Genomic DNA, 21,014 nt, shown 5'->3' on the forward strand with positions numbered 1-21,014 from the left:
CACAACAACACAAAAACACTTACAATCAGCCTAAATACTACACAAATACATTAAAGTTAGCTTGTGTCAACTACTAGAACTGTCTTTTAAGTTGCACATTAGAAATGTGTATGGTGAAATAAGGATAGTAAACAGTGTAGAGCAGAAAGTATAGTGGGCTGTATGCAGCAACAGATTAGCATTGTAACAGTTGTTGCCTTCTTGTCTAAAGATGCCCACAGCCTGGAGTTGGACAGCTTCATAATTCTTTTAGACTGGGACTTATAATAAGGACAGGATACACAATCAGCTCACTGACTCCAAAACACAGCTTTATTAGCAACCAGGCAGAGTAAATTACATTGGAAGGTATGCAGACCAGTACAACCAGTATAGAATGCAAATAGACTGCATGTAACAGGCAGCAAAATGAGAGTAATACATTTTTAGCTAAGAAAAAGCAAATAATAGTCAGGTTAACATGGACAAATCACTGGAAAATAGGGATAGGGACCACTGGATCTAACGAATGTACGAGGCAATAACATGATACTTGAATAAATTACCACAGAATTAGCCAAGATGTTGTGAGAATGTTATTTTTGAGTGGATTATGCTTATTATATTAGAAGTAAAATATTTAATACTGTAGTTCATACTGGAATCAAAACAAAACACATCAGAGGATGCAATTTTGAAATAAGATACTATTTTTTACTGACCATTTGTATGCCATACTTGAACAAAAATGCAATATGAAGTTAGCTATCGGTCAAACTTAATTTTATTTAGAAAAATAAGTTAGGAAAACTCAGTTTGTATGTCTTACTTTCAGGTAGTCTGTTACTGTTTCACTTCCTAAGACATTTCACCTGACCAAGCATGTCAGTGAGTAGGGGAAACAGCTGGTTGGTTGGTGACTGAAAATAAGCCACTAAAGGGATGAGGAGAATGTCTAGGTTCTCAAGAAGGTCAAGATTATCTGAAAGTAAAGCATGCATGCACATGTTTTCTTTAACCTAGCATGACAGCAGATATTATTTTTTAAAGCTAAGAATACTGGAAACGCATGACAGGCAAGATTTTAACAAAAAGCAAAAAAAAAAAAAATCATACATCATACAATGTACCCGCATCTATTTGTTTGTAGAGTGTGTTCAAATGAATGTGGTAAGAAGTTATTGACAGATGGATGGTTGCAAAATAATGATTTATCTCATCAACCTGCATACAGTATAAATATACATTTAAAGAAAAAAAGAGAATCAAATAATAATTTATTTTATGATCAGTGTCCTGAGATTTGGTACAAATCTATAACAGTCTAGAGCTGACAATAAGAATAACGTGACTAAGATCACAAATGCCTGAATAATTTACGAATACACAAAAACACAATTCTAAAATGACACAAAGTTGCCTACAATTTGAATAACTGTCTGAACTAATTTGAATGCTAGTTGTGGCAAATCTGATATACTGTCCCTTACAAAAGCTTACTACAATTAATTTGCAGTCATGTTACAGCTTTCCCATGCCTTTCCCATTGTTATACTATGAATTTACTATAGTTTACCATGTTCATTATTATACTTTGCCATACCTGTATATGATTCTTCCCAATGCTTTTCCATGCTTTCATAATGGGTAATTCCACTTATACTTTTACCATAGTAAACTTTTTTAAAGGGTACAGTACATTTCAATAGCAACACAGACACCCTTTATAGATTGACATTTGATAATCTTTAGCAGATTCACATCTACAGTAGGTGTTCACAGAACTTTTATATGTGAAATATTTTAGAACATTTTTTGTATTTCAAATTGATTATGAAAAAAAAGATTTCTCAGTCAGAAATACTAGCTAGCACTTCACTTCTAACCTTTCACACATGTTATTTATACTGGTTACCTGTCTTTTCCTAGCAGTTTGTTTTGTTCTCAATATATCCTTCCTGGAACGTTGATCTCATGTCCTCAACTTCATCCTTATCAATGTATTCATAGTCATGTCCATCATCATCACCATCTTCTCCTTCGTTCGTCAATTGTTCTGAGCTAGCTACAGAGGAAACAAGCCGGAATGGAAAACTTAAAGTAATTGCAGCTAACAAAATAATTCCATAGATCTTACTTGATTTGCACTTCCATTAGTCCCAACGTGTGTAGTTTTTAAAGAAACACATATTATAGCAAACGTGTATTGTCATTATAAAACGAGATATCTGCTACTGCTTTAGGGTATAGACAGATCTCAGTGTCTATGCTTTATTCTCAGGATGTACTGTATATATATATATATAGGCTTTCACTTCCTGGGTTATTTCACCTCTGCAGTGTCTTCAAGGTCAAAGCATTTTGCTGGCTGAAAGCATGCCGGGTACTTTGTCAGTAGTTGGTTGGTTGAAGAAGGAAAGAAGACATTGAGAAGTGGGGACAGTTTCACCTTACAGGTGAAATAACCAAGCAAGAAAATATGGCTTGCACACATAAACGTCTTTACCCAGGTATAATACCAGGTAAAATAAAATAAAATAAAATGTTTAGTATGATGTATTTATTTTAAAACTGTTTAATGGACATAAAAATGGAATGCACAATTTGTAAGATTTTGTTAGCTGCTATTACTTTACATGCAACATTACTAAATATGTAGTGTTGGCTTTCTGCATGAGGTATTAATTATGTTATAAATTAAGTTTTACGTTATGTGTATGTGTGTGTCTTTTATAGTTAAGAATCATTATGTTTAAATTGTGTGTGAATGTGCTATTATAATTGTTTTAATGTAGTATTGTCCAAGTTTAGAATTCTCTCAATACATGTGGCTGACCCTGAGACAGGGGGAGATATTTTAAAACACAAGATGGGTGGCCCTGCTGCATGTAACACATGGCGGACCATAAGGTCAGAGAGTCAGAGAGAATATCCCTGGATATTCGTGCTTTGTGAGACCTTGTCCAAAGTCAGTTTGTAACTTGTGTGTTTAGATCAGTGGTATACCCTTCTTTCATATAAACTATTTTTGAATCAAAAATCATTTGTCCGCTTAATTTTTGTGTCCCTATTACAGCAGAAAAGTCCCAGTTTCCACCCCTATTAATCAGTACATCCTAACTGAAGTGCATTTCCATTTGTTATGTTGCTCTGTGGGGACTGGAGAGCATGTACATGCACAGTGGTATTTATTTTTTGAATAGTTGATTGTTAAAGTGATCTATTTAGTTGTTTGGTTTTTTTCACTGCTTATATTGTGTACTCAGTATTCACATTAGAAAGGATTTTTGATGCAATGCCTATTCTAAATCATTTGTACTATAGAAGACTTTCTATGTATCATGACCAACTCAGGCATCTGTAATTATTTTAATCCTTAACCATATTATATATTACACATTGTGTGGCTGTTTGTTTAAAAACTAAATAAATATTTCTGCAGCAGAACCCTTCAAAGTACATCCTTTAGACTTTGTACCTGACTGATTTTCTATAAATTTTCTATAGGACAGGCAGGATAGAACCTTAGTGTTTTATCTCAAAAAACAAAAAAAATAATTGTACAATACTGTGACTTTTAAGGTCAAGTAATTAAAAAGAAACTCACTAGCTTAATCTAGCATTACACACAGGCCTGCTTTTAAATGAAATAGCTTCTTACAAAAGAAGCTATAAATAGATGAATGCATAAAATACTTCTTTACAGTGGTTATGTAGTGCTAACATCACAATAGATGCTACAATATAAGTTAGGGAATTAGGCCTAGTGCTTTGAATGAAGCTTACTGAAAATAAAGTGTCCTTGAGCAGGGGAGTTACTTTTAAAATGCAATGTCTGATGGAAAATGGGGTTTGCACCACAATACCATGAAAATTAGGGAGCTCATAACCCTTCGGTTTCATTATAGCTTCAAGTTTAATCTCAGTTTAGCTCTTAACACATATTTAGTTGCTGTGTGTTAAAGGTCTTAACTGTTTAACTGACCTTTTTGCAAGTTGCTTTCTGTCGCTGTTATATTTTCAAACTCACATTCTGGCATGGCATTCTGCAGCTCTGGGGAGACTACTTTGATGGACTTAAATGGCTTCTGGGTATTTATATGAGGACTCTGAAAAAAAGAATATTAAAGAAAAGGCAATGTTTATTACAACATAACCTATTATGAATGTTGTTTTGAATTAATCGTCTGAATATTAACATTGTAAACCAGCAATAATCACTAAATATAGCTTTTCTATGTATTCCTGAATAAGGGACAACATGACTGAAATTTTAGCAAAGGCTTAATTTCGGTACAAGGCTGTAGACTGCATCCTCCTGTGCATATATAATGTGGTCTATTGGTAAATGAACGATTCATCTAAATGGAACCTACAGTAATAACAGAATACTACATGGAAAACATGTCTTCATGGCCAGCTGAACTAAGCAGGCATCTCTTTTTCAGCTAGTAAACCCTGAAAAGGTTGTTTTTTTTAAATTAAAATAAAAACTGATGCACCTTGAATAAGCAACCTGCCACAAATATTCTGTTCATATGATGACAATTTAGGTATTACTGTTATTCAAATTTCCTGTCTCAAAAAATAGTTTCAAAATATTTCAATCCATAGACTAAACAAAATGTAACACTTTATATTATCAAAAATCTTACAAGAGCCAGGAGAGAATTGCAATAGCTTTAAATTGTGCCTATACAGAACATAACCCCTTTTAAATTTTCTAATAATCCAATGAAGTCATTTAATCACCACTGAAGCATCATTATGATTAGTTGTGTTGTTTCTCTATTATTATGATTATTATTGTTATATATATATATATATATATATATATATATATATATATATATATATATATATATATATATATATATATATTATATTATGGTGTTATTTTATACAATAATTTAACGTCACCGTGGCCCTTGGGAGTTAACCAGCAGTGGCCAATGTGTCAAAGGGCTCTGTGATAAACTGGCAAAATATGAACTCGACTACAATAAAATGAGTTCTAAAATGAATTATTAAGCATCCCTGTAAGGGGGGGGGGGGGGGGGGGGGGGGGGTATGTATTGGTTTGTCAACCTGACACTGTACCTGTGACCTATGATTATTCTGTGATTCTCTAGGTCATGTCAGACTGTGGGTCTCACAGTGTCAGCCTTGTATCTCAATAACCATTTCAGGTAGTGACTTCATATACTGTATGCCGAGTTATATAAACTGTTCATGCTGAATGTGTTGCTGATCATGAAATTGACCTCTAACATAACATGGCTGCCGTATTGGTCATGTGAACTTTGAAGCTACAGCTGCATAGAGACAATACAATCAAAGGTTTTTTTTTTTTTTTTTTTTTTTTTTTATTGTTATGAAACATTACTAGCGTAGTCCAGTAAAAATAAATCAACACATTCACTTGTTTTAACCTCTGGGTGTTAATTCATGTTTACAAGACATTTGATCTGACCTGACTTACCCCTTAGATTTTTCTACAGTGGATGCTTTTTTTTGCTAACAAAAACAACTCCTACATATAGTTATTATCTTGCTTTAGGAAGGTGCATAACAAATGCAAAATTGATTTAAAGTAAGGCTTGAGGGATTGTAACAGGGGAGATCTGTGCTGGCTATCTGGCGCGTGCATCCGCATCCTGCAGGGGGAGGTCAAGAGCCTTGTAAGATCCATCTGTCAATCATGGCAGTGACAGAGGTTGGTTGGCTTTTCCTCTCTCTGAGGCCCAGATTTATAAAAGGATTGCGCATGTTTTACGACCGTAAAATAGGCGCTGAGGGTTCTGAATTCTTGAATGGGATTTGTAAAACACAAGCAATGGCATAAACACGCAATTAAGACATGATTTTGTGGAGGCAATGTCTGAACGAAACCACTAAAATTGGGAGGGGATTTTGCAAATGAGGTCTATTAAATATTCCATCTAATTTATTAAAGCTGCCAGTAATTGTGGGCCTTGTATTTGCGTTATTATCTTAAGAACTCTGAAAAGCAGGCGATTATTTGCCACAGTCAGACAGTAGGCTATATAAAAGGCAAGGTGATGTGGAAGATTTGTCTACAGCAAAAAGGAAACATCGTTTTCAAGGACAAAGAAACAATTAATAACATTTTGCAAAGAACTCATTTTTTAACCCTTCTGATCAAGTTAGTTTGTAAATTATGGTTTATAATACCGGTACCATATTGTTTTGCAAACTCCAATTTTCAATACATGTTTCATAGAGGTCTCTTCACAGTGGCAAAGCAAGGTTCTAACGAGAGCCTTTACTTCTTAGAGTGTAGGTATTATTAAAAGAACGGTGAAGGAGATTAAGAAAAGATGGAACGATATTTCGATGAGCACAAAAGAAAAAGTCTCATATATAATGAGGGCTCATCCTCCACCGTTATTTTGGTAATGCCGACAAAATGCATGTTTTGTAATATGGCATTCTGGTATTTAACAATACTGGTTCAGACAGTATTGTTAAATTTGAGTTGGAAAGAAAACAGTAAAAAAAAACAAAAAAACAACAGAGGGGCAGATGACGCTGTTAGTTTGTAGCTAGAGCAAGTACAGTTTTATTATAAAATAGGTTGTTATTTTGATAATGAGTGCGGCCGTACTGAACACGCAGATTAAATGGCTTTTTGCGGTCAGTTTTTCCCCTTTATAAATTTGGGCCTGAGTGGTGGAGAGGCTGGGCCTTGGAGGACTGCTCGACCTATAAGAACTACGAACTGTTATTCATTTGGGTGGCCATGACAGGGGAAACCCAGTGACACTGGGTTCAGAAGCCGGTGTAAATAAAACCGGGGCAAGAACGTCAGAAGCTGGAGTGAGAGCACGGGACAAGCAAGCACGGTTGAGGAAGACAGCCGATAGTAAATAAAAGAGAGAGAAAAAATATTGTTACATACCCAAGAGGGGACATGTGTAGTTACTTGGGAGAACCTTGGCCACCCCAGTGTATAGTGAGGGAATACCAGAGTGTAGATTGGAGACCTGAGCTGACCAGTTTAGTGGTGGTGAGTGGCGCTGCATAAGCAACACCTTTTGTTTGTAGATTAATTACTGTGTTTTATTTTCCCTATTTCTTCGACTGTGTGCACCTGGGTGCAACCCCTTTACCATCGTTGGTATTAGGGATAGCAGAACTAGCACCAACTGGCGGATAAGAAAAGAAAAGAAAATAATAAAACTGGGCACCAGGGGGCTCCCGGGTGGCGCATCCGGTAATGGCGCTTCGCACGGAGTGCAGGATACGTGGTTTGTTGTGTCTTCTCTGCCTGGTGTAATATTAATAAACAACACAACTCCCTCTGGAATCTGAGCAGTACACCACTGGATTGGAAAGTAAGCAAAGACACTTTCAAAACTAGTCCCTGTAAGCATGTTATTCCACTCATGTTATTCCACTGAGGTGGAATAACAAAAATGTATCCCACGCTAGATATACCCATGATTGTGGTATAAAATGTATGTGACATCACAGGTCTGGAATCAGCAGATATCTCAACCTTGCCTGTTGTATAAATATACTGCACTATCCATTTAAATATATTTACATTAAAGCAGCCTGAAGTGTTTGGAAGGATGTACTGGAGTAGAAACATCTGTGGGCTTTCCAAAGGTAATTTAATCATATTAACTAATATTTTAAGCTGTAAAAATGGTTGTGCAGAAATCCAGAGCCTTATTTAAAAAAGGTCAAATGTTTTGTATGCATGGAACTATACAATACCGTTATTAGAGAACCCATCAACAGTCTAGAACAGCTTCATGGAAGGCAATATTTGATTATACCATCAAAGCACTCTATATAAGATTCATGGGCTGTACTGGGTGTTCAGTTTTTTGAACATCCAATTTTACATTTCTCCCTGACAGCTTATATCTGCAGCTCAACCAAATTGGCAAGTTTGAAAATATGTCTGACAAATGCTTTATGTGTCGTAAAAAAAATAGCTTAGTGAGCTGCTGCTGTGGATGAGAAAAAAAGCAATTTCTTTTTTTGTTGTTTTAAAAATTAGGATTCACATATAGCTACAGTTACTTTCAAGCGTTTCATTTACTAAGATGTTCCCTTATTTAATGCACCAGTTGTTTCCTGTGGTTTCTTTAGTACTATATATTCAACCCACATGCATTCTGCTTGTAATGTGTAAACTACCTAGTTGGAAAATACTGTTGAAAACATTTTAATAGATTAGATTTCACACAACATATTTTTAATTAAAATAAACAAGTTATGTAAGTATACAGATATGCTAATGAAGGGGGACATTCTGTTTCTAGAAGTGGGTCTCACTGCACTGCCTTATTTATCAATTGCTATTCTCTATCCTATAAACAAAACATACATTACTTCTAGATGTTTTACTATATATATATATATATATATATATATATATATATATATATATATATATATATATATATATATATATATATATATATATAAATGGTGCTGTCTTTTACTGCCATAAATAAACTGTGTGATCTAGCCTGGTGCTCTTCTTCGAAACTATAAAGCATGTCTCACTGGTGCAATACATTTTGGTACGGTACAGAAGTGAAGTCTTCCTATAGGTCAACCTTTCTGCCACGCCTTCGGTCCAGCTCAACATTCAAAAGCCATACCAGCCTTATATGCGATATGCACATACTATACTACATAGCTTATTATTTGAAGAGCAGGTATTTTAACCTATGTATAATATTCTCTTCACTTTATTTTTTGAAAGGAGGTTCTTTTGTATTGCCTCAACAGTTTCAGCACACAAAGTCAAAAACGCCTGTTGCCTTTCACTTGTTAATTTTTTTAAATCATTTCTCACTTTCATTTGATTAGTAAATGTTTTTATATATTGTTGTCAAACCTTTTGTATTGATTGATTGTAAGCTTTCTCACACTGTCCCCTTGAAATGCCTTATTGAATACTGACTAATTTAATTATTGATAGTTTTATGCACCTGAATACAAACAGCCCACATTTCTTAGAAACAGGATGGCCATCATGGTAGCTTGTGTCTCACCGGTCTTTGTCTGATGCAGGAGTGGGAACACAGTTTTGGTGTTTGGAAGGGAGAGTAACAGAGAGAAGTGAAATGGGCCTTTAAATTGACTTTTCTGATGATAAGTATATTCGGCTGATATACAATATGCTGGTTTGAATAATGAGCGTGAGCGAGTTAAGAGTTTTTAGCCTGTTGATAGCTGGCCATGGTACAGAAACTAATGTAAGATACTGTGATACTGATTTTTTTCTTTCACTTTGATGTTCCCTCCCCTGCACACACAGTGTGTATGTGTTTTGATTTTATACTTGTCAGTATTTGTGACACTGACCATATTATTATTCTCTATGGCATTATGGTTAGGCACTTATTTTCAATGTGAAGTATTGCAGTTTGCACTTTGTTGATTAAAAAAAAAATAATACTAATCTTAATCTTAATGACCTGTTAATAGAACATCTGTACTGACTGCTTACTGGTGAATTGAATAGTGTCCCTCTATAAGGAGGTGGCCCTCTACAACTCCTTTTGAACATGCTGTCAAATGAATAAATGTTCATTGATTTTGTATGCATGGTATATGTGTTTTTCTTGGTTGACACTGTTTCCTGTATTTTATTATCCAAATATAAAGAACCTGATCAATTATTACCTAATATTTAGTTCTGTGCTTTACTGCACTGAAATGGCGCAGTTGGGCTACATATTAAAAATAATCCCTCTGCGTTCAAAGCTTCATTTATTTCACCCATTGTTGTATGCCCTCTGTCTAAGGGGGTGTTACAGTTACACTTGACATTACCTTTTAGTTATGCAGGATCTTCATCCATATGTTTTTAAATCAGGCCATTATAAACCGTACTTGGGGAGGAGGGAAATATGGGGATTTCTTTGTTCCAACAGTGTTTCTTTACATTTAATGTACCAATTCTGTTTTCTTTTGGTGAACACATGAGGTATGACTTATCTCTTCATCTTTAATTTTTATTAAAAATATAAATAAATAATAGATATAAATATTGAACTACTAGGTTACAATCTGTTCACTAGCTTTTTAGGTAAGCAGTTTTTTTCATTTTTAAACCAAAAATCAGTTAAAAAAAACTGGTTCTGCAATGTTGTCACATCCCAAACTGAACTTAATTGTAAACCATATTAGGAATATGTAGTTGATTTCTATATGCAATTATAAATGTTAGATCACCTGTGAATCACAAGAGATTTTTGGTAGATATTTGGGCAAATCTTCATGAATTAAATATCTGTAAGTCTAAATAGTTTGGAATAGGGCTGATTGCATAATACAAAAATAAATAACTATTTACATATATGTTTTCTCAGAATCACAAAAATAAAAAAACAAAAATTATAAGCACTTCAACCTAGAACTGCCAAAAGTAGTCATTTTGGCAGCTTATTACAATACATGCGTTTATTGTTAATATAACCTACAATACACTATTTTTTATATGTATACAAGCCTGTTTGTTATCTCTACCTCCACTGAGTTTACAGCAGTATGTATTTGAATAGAATATTGCTCTTGAAGTCTAGATATGTGTTATACAAATCTATATTGTAATCCTATCAATTCCTTGGAGAACTGCCTACATGAGTGTATATAGTCTGCTGTCTTATAATATTACAATTACAAGAATTTTTCGAGAAATCTTGAAATTTTTGCATTTTTATTTGTGAGGAACTATAGATATATTTGCCTTGCCATCAGAAATTTGGAACGACTTCATTGAAAACAGCATTGCCTGGTTCAACATATAACATTACATGGACAAGCATCTGTTTCTGACAAAAGCATGGTGTCGCTGGACACAATACATGTCAAACAAACCTGTCAAATTTGGGATAAAGTTTTGGGTGGCAGCGGACCTGTGCAAAGATGAAACCTGCCCAGCTGGTCAGAGACTGGGTGGCAATGTTGTATTTATATGGATGTAACTATACTTATGAAAAAGGATGAATGTTACCAATGAAAATTTTTTGATGTCATTGTAATTAGCAAAAAAGATTAAGAAAAAAACAAAACAAAATAAAACAAAAAAACAGCCTGGTTGAAACAGTAAACAAAGAGAGAAGAGAGTTACCACCTTCTGCGCAAAACTTAGTACTCAGTGAAAGCAATCACCTGTGTCCAGCTGTTGTATTTTACAATGTATTGGACATGGCAGCCATCAATTCCTTCGTTTTGTACAAGGAATGCACCAGGGAAAATAAAAAAACTGCAAAGCGGCAGGGAAACACAGCTAAACCTGGAGCAGTGTGTGGTAAATGCACATGACAAGTTCATAAGTGTTACATCTGTGTGGATTGTGCTAATATGGGGGTGTGACAGTAATACAATGAGTTCTGGTTGTAAATCTATCTCTCGACCTGTGAGGGTGCTAAATAGCGAAAGGAAAAGTATCTGGACTGGCTGGCCTGACAGTTCGTTTCCAAGGTCGGGAAGTCGGTCAGTCTGGATGGAAGCGAGACTCTGTTGCAGGAATGTATTGACCCGGAAGGTAAATAAGGTAGCAGCTGCAAGCAATAGATGCAGCTGGAATCATTTACCAAGGGATCATGCGGGGTAGCATAAAAGGGGCCAGAGAAACGCTAATCTTTTCCTTCGCTTGGTTTGTGTGCAAACCTGGAAGGACTGAAAGCTGCAGTAGGAACTGCCTAAGAATATTCGTGAGTTTTTGTTTGTTTTTGTGTGTTAGTAATTGTCTTGTTTATTGAATCACCAGACGGCTGAACACGTTCCAGAGCTGTCGTTTTTGGGCAGGCACAAGCCGGAACTACACTTCACGAACTGTCACCAAATAGCCTGCTATCAACCACCACCAGCACTAACACACACACCCTGGACTGGTGACTGTGTTTTAGTATTGTGGGGCGGATAACGATTATTGTTTGGGACTGTAAACCCATTTATTTGGCTCCGTGCATTACACATTGTTGTGTATTGCCGGAGCGTTCTTCTTTTTGGTCAGCAGACCCGGATTATAATTAAAACCCCTGTTTCCTACCAGATTACAATTGTTTGTGATTTCTTCTGCACTGCATCACCTCTACACCTCGTCACAATCACCGGCCATTGTTACACAATGGGAATTCAGTTGTTTTGATTTTCATTAATACATCTTTTGAGTTGTATCTGAAAGTTTGTGTTTCATTTTCACATCGAAGCTGTTTAAAATGTACCCGTCAAAATGACTGCTGCTGGCGGTTCTAGGTAGTAGCATAAACCCGGTGGTTTTAGTGTTAATGAACAGCACCCTGCATTTTATACTTAAAAGTTTAAAAAGTCTCTAGAATGTAAACATTGAGATGAAACATGTCTGAAAAGAAATGTTAGAGCTGGAACAATATGTGATTAAATATAGCGTTATATTTTTGTACTCCTAAGAAACTGCCCTTTAACACTCAAAAAATATCCTACCTTTGGTGAGCCAGAAGCATCAGGTCTCTTTGGCTGGGAGGCTTCAAGCTTAAATGATTTGGAAGGTGGCTGCAGGGGTTTCTTTGGAGGACGTGGAGGAGGATGCAGGGTGGCGTTCACATACCTCCGCAGGGTGTAGTAGCAATCTTCATTGATCTCTTCCACCACTGTTTTCACAGGAGGAGGTGCAGTACCTTTATCTGGTCTATGTAGCAGCTGGAGAGACATTTTGATCCTATTCACTGGAATTTCCCAGCACTCAGACAGGTTTTTTAGAGGGGTAATGAGAAGGCAAGGTTCAGTGATTTCCTCTTCCAGATGCAGCCCAAGCATGGTAGCTAAAATGTCCTCTCCAATAGAAAGGTCACGTACTGCCACTTTAACATTGAAGGGTAAGAGGAACTTCTGGCAGATCTCAGAGATGTGGTATTGCTTTTTATCATGTATCACTTCCACAAAGCCTCCTTCCATACACATGGGGATTAGCACAGGCTCATGGCCTTTGCCTTCAATTTTCTCACAGGCCAGAGCTTCCACTGTCTTCCGGGTCCCGCCATAGATTACCTCACTGGTTTTACGATGCTGGACTAGGAACTGGTCGCCAACAAACACAGTGGACAACCCTTCATAGTGAGATTCAAAAGCTTTGGTTGCCACAACATGTAACGGTTCTTTGTCACTCTTGGCAATTTCCAAGTCATATGCAGTTGGAAATTCACGTGGCCTTCTTTTGAACTTCCCATTGTAGGTGCAGGGAATCAAGAAATGCTTTTGAGCATCACTCCTTATCTCAGATGCCAGAATTCTCTTGGCTTGGAAGGCCTGGTGAATGATAACCTCCTTGCAAGATTTGAGGAACTTCAAACTTTCTACCATTTGCTCAGGCCCTTCTATTATTTCAGCCACAATAGGAAAGTTGCTACTAGGTCTGTTAAAGATGTCGTTGACTGACAAAGGCTGCACAAAGGAGTTGATGTCATACTTATCTGTAACATCTATCACCTCAACATCAAGGCTGGATGGTATGTGCACAATATCCTTGCGAACTGTTGAAACAAATAAACATGCAGCTGTATGATTATAACATTAAATGATAAAGATATAAAGGCCATATGAAAAGAGTTTACAGTGGTACTATGGTTATATTTCATGTTGTGTGACTTTTTTTCTTAACTTTGTAAATAATTATGTTTTACACAATCCTGGGTCTTCTCCTATCCTTATTTTTTAGATTTTTTAAAAATTTTTATCAGACATATGTAAAACCACACAGGCTACAGGTTTTATAGAAATAGATGTCCTATGTTGTGAGGTCATTGAGAAGAATCAACAGTAGTTCCAGATGCATGTTAATTGGAAAAGTAAATAGTTTTATACTAAACCAGAATGTTAATGTGAATTTTGTAGTTTTATTTATTAAGCTTTTTTTTTTTTAATTTCTTTAGGAGCTATTTGTGAAATCCAAGCATTAGTTAAAAACTGTTCTCTCAGCAGTTCATCTGCAGGACATTCAGTTTTGTAAACTTATATACCCATATTGGAGTGTTATTGGTTTCCATGATAGACATTTGAACAGTGCAATATATGTCTAAATGATGTATATTGAGATTGTTGTAGCATTCATTATTTACTCATTAATATTAAAAGACAGCCCTCAGGCAGTTCATAAGGGGCTGTGAATTTTTAATTTTCTTGGGTGGGGGTCCTTTTGACTCAAAATATCTTAGACATACAATAAACTGTACAAAAGGCTTTGAATTAATGTTCACATGTAATAATTTTTACTGAATTGGAGCCTGTAACAACAACAAATGTAATTTGAAGGAATACATGAATAAATATTTCACTTACACTTCATAACTGCTTGTAGTTCATAAACAGGTGTAAGAATCAGTTCTCCTTTGAAATTCTCAGGAAGGTCACAGAATGTAAATTCCTTATTGGCTGAGGTCTTTGCCAAGTTCACAGCTCGCTTTCTGTTTTTGGGCAACTTCCATTCTATTATCTCCTTCAGTGTATAAAACTGGTCATCTTCACATTCATAAAACTCCCCTTGCTGGGACAGTGGTAGTGTAAAGGTGTGCTTTTTATCGCTCCTCATAACTTCAATGTTCACAAACTGCTCAGAGTTTCCCTCCCCCAGAGATGTGAACATGATAGCCTCTCCTTGTTGTATTGTATCATTGCTCAGTATAATGTCCACAGTACTCTTAAAGACAGGCTGACCCAGCTTATTTGGTATATGCAACGACTTTACAATATCACCAATGGAAACGTAAGCCTCATTGTCTGCTACAATCCTGAAAAGACCTGGAAAAGAGTATAATTGCATTTAGATTGTATCAGATAAGAACAAAACAGTGACACGTATTCACTAAAACTGTAACATGCTTTAATATATAAAATAAGGTTTTCTTCATTGAACACTTTTCAATTTTTCTCCAAATATAGTACAATCCAGTTTTTGGACTTATTGGACCAGAGAATTTTGTTGAAGAATGCTTCGGATTCCTGTTCATATTTCTTGGCTTATTTAACCCTTTGAGTAGTACGAATGTACCGGTATGTCATTGAATTAATAGTCCCCTGGGAGTACAAACGTACTGGAATATTATGCAAATTTTGAGCTTTGAACTTGAATTTTGTACTTGAATTACTGAGTCTACGAAACTGCTGATAACACTGTGTAACAATTTTTTTTTTTTTTTTTTTGGGGGGGTTCCTGGGTAGTAAGTGTTATTTCCTCATTGCTTATGCCTGAAAAGTATAGAAAATGGCTATTATTCCCCACAAACTTTGCTTTTGTGACCAGGACAGTGATATTTTGAAATTTACCTATTTTCCAGAACATTCCAGATAGCTTCAGTGCTGAGTAAACTTGGAGTAACTTCTAGAACTTTCCAGTAATATAAATAGTAGTATAAATACAGGGGCCTTAAGCCCACCAGTTCAGTTTAGTTCCAGCTGCCTAAGTGGATACATATCTGCATTTTTCTGAGATGGCATCAAGAGGCTGCAAGCATCCGGCAGACTCATTTTGCTATGTCTGCGGCCAATTTATCAATACAAGAGCGAAAAAGTACTCATTGGAAGCATCTGCTAAGATGTGTGAGGCCTACAAGGCATATTTCGGCATGCCTGTCGGAGATCGAGACAAACCCTGGGCACCTCATTTCACCTGCGAGCACTGCAAAAAAAACTCTGGAAGGTAAGATGGACAATTGTTGCTCGGAATTTTATGTTATAAAATTTGTTAAAATTTTTTAAATTGTAAAAGTTTTTAATTTTAAAATGTTTTACAATTTTCAATGTTATTGAAAAAATATATCATATATGAAAAATGTTGCGAGAATCTCTTACACATTAGTCATGGGTGAAATAGATGTATTTTTGTAGGATGGTACAGAGGGGAAAAGAGAGCCATGAAGTTCACTATCCCAAGATTTTGGCGGGAACCCACTGACCACTCAAGCAACTGCTACTTCTGCATGGTGGACCCTTCCAAACGTCAGACTGGCAAGAATGCACCTGCTATCATGTATCCGCACCTTCCTTCATCCATCGCCCCGGTGCCACACTGCCATGAGCTCCCTGTACCCACTCCTCCGGAGAGAGAGCAGCCGTCTTTAGAAGAGAGCAGCAAGTCAGAGAGCGAGGAAGACGTTGTAGATCCAGATGACAATTTCAGAGGTGGAGCTGAGGAGAGAAACCCATACTACCCCAACCAAAAAGACCTCAATGACTTGATTCGAGATCTTGGTCTCATCAAGTCCAATACCGAGCTTTTGACGTCTAGGCTCAAGCAGTGGAACTTGTTGGATGAAAGCGTGCAAGTCGCAGATCAGAGGAAGCGTCACCAACCAGAGAGGATTACAACAGCATCAAGACCTTGCTGGACGCCTTGAAGTATGATGAGTACGGCTGGGAGGTCATAGGAGACTTCAAAATGGTGGCATTCCTGATGGGTCTCCAAGGCGGGTTTTACCAAGTTTTCCTGCTATCTTTGCCTTTGGGACAGCAGGGACACCAAGGCGCACTACCACAGGTGGGACTGGGCACAGCAGGCTGAGTTCTCTGTGGGGAGGAACAACGTCAAGTGGGAGCCACTGGTGGACCCCCGGAAGGTGCTGATGCCCTCACTGCACATCAAATTGGGCCTTATGAAACAATTTGTCAGAGCTCTAGATAAGGAGTCGGCAGCCTTCAAGTACCTTCAAGACTTCTTTCCTAAACTGTCTGAGGCAAAGGTCAAAGCCGATGTCTTCGTCAGACCACAGATAAAGAAGATCCTGGAGTGCAATGAATTCCCCAAGAAGCTCACTAGTAAGGAGAAAGCAGCTTGGAACAGCTTTGTCGCAATGGTTCGGAGCTTCCTGGGCAATCACAAGGCCGAAAACTATGTGGAGCTGGTTGAGACTCTGGTGAAGAATTACGGCACAATGGGCTGTAGGATGTCCCTCAAAGTCCATATCCTTGATGCTCATCTTGATAAATTCAAGGAGAACATGGGAGCATACTCGGAGGAGCAAGGCGAGCGCTTCCACCAGGATATACTGGACTTTGAACGCCACTACCAAGGACAGCATAACGAGAACATGATGGGAGACTACATTTGGGGGCTTATTCATGAAAGTGATTTACAGTATAATTGTAAATCTCGAAAAACTACTCACTTCTAAATCTTTTGTAGTCATGTTTGTATTACTTTAGTATAAATACATGTTAATTTGGATTCATATGTTGCTTTTTTCTGACTTTATGTGAAGGAAAAGACACAAATTCGCTCGTTTTCTCATTGGAAATAGGTAAATTTCAAAATATCACTGTCCTGGTCACAAAAGCAAAGTTTGTGGGGAATAATAGCCATTTTCTATACTTTTGAGGCATAAGCAATAAGGAAATAACACTTACTACCCAGGAACAAAAATTGTGTTGCATAGTGTAATCTGATATTGTAACTCTAGGTGTCTATAACACCTTGTAGTGGTCTCTTGCGCATCTGCCAGATATTTACAGAATTACACACAACAAACCCAGTCACAAAATGTCAACAATATCTGGAAAATGGTGAGAAATGCTCTGTGGGAAAGAAGTACTAGAAATTATATTGAATTCCAATTCTGATTTAAATTCTTCTACTGAATCAGGTGTTAGTGAAAATATCAGTGAAGAATATTTACCTTCAACATCGACTGGCCCAAGCTCAGACAACGTGACAAGGACCACTGACCTACGTTTTCTTGACGTGTTTACCTGGATATGATGTATACCCTCCCTCTCTCTCTCTCTCTCTCTCTCTCTCTCTCTCTCTCTCTCTCTCTGATAAAAGCCTGATGTATTAATATAAAAATATGTTTTAAAAAAGTAAATGTCAAGAAATAATAAAGACAAATGCCTGTTAAAAAAAATTAATCTCCAAATAAATTAAACCGTCATATATATTTTTTTAAATTTTATTTTTCCCATTCACTTTTCATAGCTATATGGGTCTCGTTTTCCACTGTTGGTAAAATGTCATTTTCTATGAAGTGGGACATTTTCCAACAGTTTTCCACAATCTAGATTTGCTTTATATTTTACAGGGGAGAAAAATAATGTTAGTAATAGTTTTGTTGTATAATACAATACTTACCTGGGTAGTCTAGAGGTAGCTCAATACAACTGCTGTCTAGACCATCTTTCTGTATCTCTGCTGATAATTTTGAGATGTTTAAGCCTATAATCTTTATCACTTCACCAGTAGGAAGACAACATTCATTCCCAAACATCTCATACACAGAACCTAAAAAAGAAGCAAAAATCTTAAATTCTGCAATCCATACCCTTACAGTACAATGATTTCAAGGAGAATAAAAACATAAGATGTATAATAAAGAGCGCAAAACAATATAAATCCTCTCAGGCATGTAGTGAAAATGAACAGACAAGCAAGTAAACAGAAATAGCTCCAAAATAGAAACAGCATGAGGCAACAAGTTAGATGTACTAAGCCAGTGCTGAAAAATCAATAACATCAAAAAATTTAATTACTGAAGCTTTGTCCAGCCAACAAATGTTGTATAAGAACATTTTTCACTTGTGTTGCAATAACACCAAGGACATCCAGAACAATTAAATATGTAACAAAAAGATGTCTAATCTCCACAATCAAACAAAACCAGTACAATTTTAGTATTGTTTTCCAGATTTAAATTCCTTAAACTCCCATTGCATTGTTTTTGACATAGTTCTTTGTCCAGTCTCTGAATTAATCTCAGTCTGGATGAGCTTCAGCCAGGGGTAGAGCCCCGTATTCATTGAAAGCACAATTCTGAATTCCTAAAAAAATTTTTTGTTGAATTACAACAAAATATGATTTTAGATTTATAAGCGTTTTTCCAAAAGAAAAACAAAACAAAAACAAAACACTAATAGCAAAAACTGCAGATAATTATGTGTTAAAACTGTTTTAATTGAAAGAAATTTAAGGGTTTCCTAACCACTCATTTTATATTTCTTAAAATATATCAAGCATTTTAGCTTGTGTCATGTTTCATGTCTCGAAAAAATGTAGATTTTGATTGCATTAAAAAACAGACAAATCCACCCTATGCTCATCATGTTTTGAGCATTGTTCAATACCTGCCTTGTTTACAAGCAGAAGGCTTGTGAAATAAATCAGAACTGTACTTTTGGATAAAGGTCCTTCATGTAAAACCCTTGCACTGCTCAGGAGGGAGGCACCAAAAGGATAAACAAAATATACTGGAAGGGTAATGACTGAAAAACTTAACAAAACATTTGGGAAAAGATGTGTTTTAAACCACTGGACTGCTGAAAGATGCGCAAAATGAAAGATCAGCCAGGGTGACTTTGCATGTTACGGAGTCTTATGTTTTGATGGTTGGAATGCCTTTATGTAATAGTTTCTTTTCTCTAACTTTCTAATTCCCTGGACCATCAACAATCCTTTATTCTGACTCAATAACTTGGGTTGAGCCACGTGGTGGTTCAGAGAAAAAAAAAAAAAAAAAAAAACTCTGTTTCTCTGTTGCTAATATCTTTTACATGGCGAGTCTAGCATGTCTATCCAAACTTTTTCTTAGCTCACAAAAGATCAAAGACACATAAAGTAAAACAGCTATAACATGAAATAGCATAAATGCTAACTGTTATAAAACAAACATAGAGAAAGTTTAGGTAATATGTTATAATATTACATATGTATGGAATTATTATGAATATACAGTATTCTGCTTTTTTTTGTTAATTTCAAGTGACCAATTATTATTTTTACTTATTTTTCCAATTTGGAATGTCAAATTATGTTTTTTCTCTTCACAGCAGTGAGTCTCCACACAGCACAGACTTTCTGAGGGCGTGTGAGCGTCTTCAGATTTCACAAGCCTAAAGCCAGAATCGCTTTTATGCCGAGCAATCCAGAGCAGAGGTGGACGGGCTACCGATCCCAGAGAACAGAGACCAGCCCTGCTTTTTACTCAGTCTAAATGTGCTCAGTGTCTGGCTAGTAGCGTTCGCTGTTGCGTAATGAGGAGAAAGAATCCCTGCCGGTTTCCCATCCCCCACACCAGGAGCGTCAGAGCAAATGTGACGCCCCCTTCGGAGTCCCCAGCAAAGTTCAGCCTCTTTGCACAGCCCGGCCTCTTTAACTCACCCTGCACTCCTAGCGGTAGCATAACTAGATGAGCGACTCAGGAACTTTTAGCACAGCATATTTAAAATGTATTTTCATTCATTTTAACCATCATTCTCCTGTAAATTGTTTCTTTGGGTGAGAAGATAGAGCTCAGAATAAAGAGAATTATTAAGCCTTCTCCACCAGGAACAGTATAAAAAGACCCTGCCAGCCATGTTCCATCTACCATAATGCTAAATTATCCTCCCAATCTCAATTCATGTGAAGTTAATTGAGCTTCGTGACACCTTTGGAAGCTCTTAGCAAAACCCATTTAGAGGGCTTGCATATACAAGTTACAATTAATTCTCCCAGCTTTAATTGTTTAATCTTTACTGTTCCACATACACAGATAATTTATAAATAACATTTGAAAAAAAACTCCAGTCCCTGATGCATACACACTGTATTACAAAGGTCTATGTTTAACATATATTTTTGTTTGCTATTTAGAGGCTAAAAACTGGACCAAAAAAAAAAAAAAAGTACCTTGTTTAATCTTGATTCCAGACACAGTACAACTTAAAACCGCTAGTACTACATTTCATTTTGATGCTTAAACAGAGCTCACCTTTTATGCAATGTGCTTGAATCTTGTCGTGTTTGCTCTTGTCACTTGTCATATATATATATATATATATATATATATATATATATATATATATATATATATATATTATAATATAATAGTTAAGTTGTTTTTTAAAAAAATTATATATTTATTCATAAAAGTTTTCATTTTGTAAAAGATTTGTTATGTTTGTAATGTTACAGTTCAAAACAGCGTGTCGTACTGACGTACATGGATAACAAACGTTATATATATATATATATATTATATATATATATATATCAGATTATTATATATTTTAATAACATTTACCTGACGCTGCAGTAT

General features: G+C 36.2%; 1 protein-coding gene across 1 annotated transcript in view; it reads right to left on the reverse strand.

The window, feature by feature from the left end:
* Positions 1-294: 294 nt before the first annotated feature.
* Positions 295-21,014, reverse strand: part of LOC121315815 (protein THEMIS-like) — a 36,086-nt gene continuing 15,366 nt past the window's right edge. Inside the window, exons 2-6 of the mRNA XM_041250267.1 lie at positions 18,074-18,223; positions 14,293-14,751; positions 12,442-13,487; positions 3,965-4,088; positions 295-2,044 (exon numbers count right to left, since the gene is read on the reverse strand). Coding sequence (XP_041106201.1) covers positions 1,905-2,044; positions 3,965-4,088; positions 12,442-13,487; positions 14,293-14,751; positions 18,074-18,223 — 1,919 coding nt within the window. The 3' untranslated portion in view covers positions 295-1,904. The remainder of the gene's footprint in view (positions 2,045-3,964; positions 4,089-12,441; positions 13,488-14,292; positions 14,752-18,073; positions 18,224-21,014) is intronic.

This window comes from Polyodon spathula, chromosome 5 (assembly GCF_017654505.1).
Source record: "Polyodon spathula isolate WHYD16114869_AA chromosome 5, ASM1765450v1, whole genome shotgun sequence".
Taxonomy (NCBI): Eukaryota; Metazoa; Chordata; class Actinopteri; order Acipenseriformes; family Polyodontidae; genus Polyodon; species Polyodon spathula.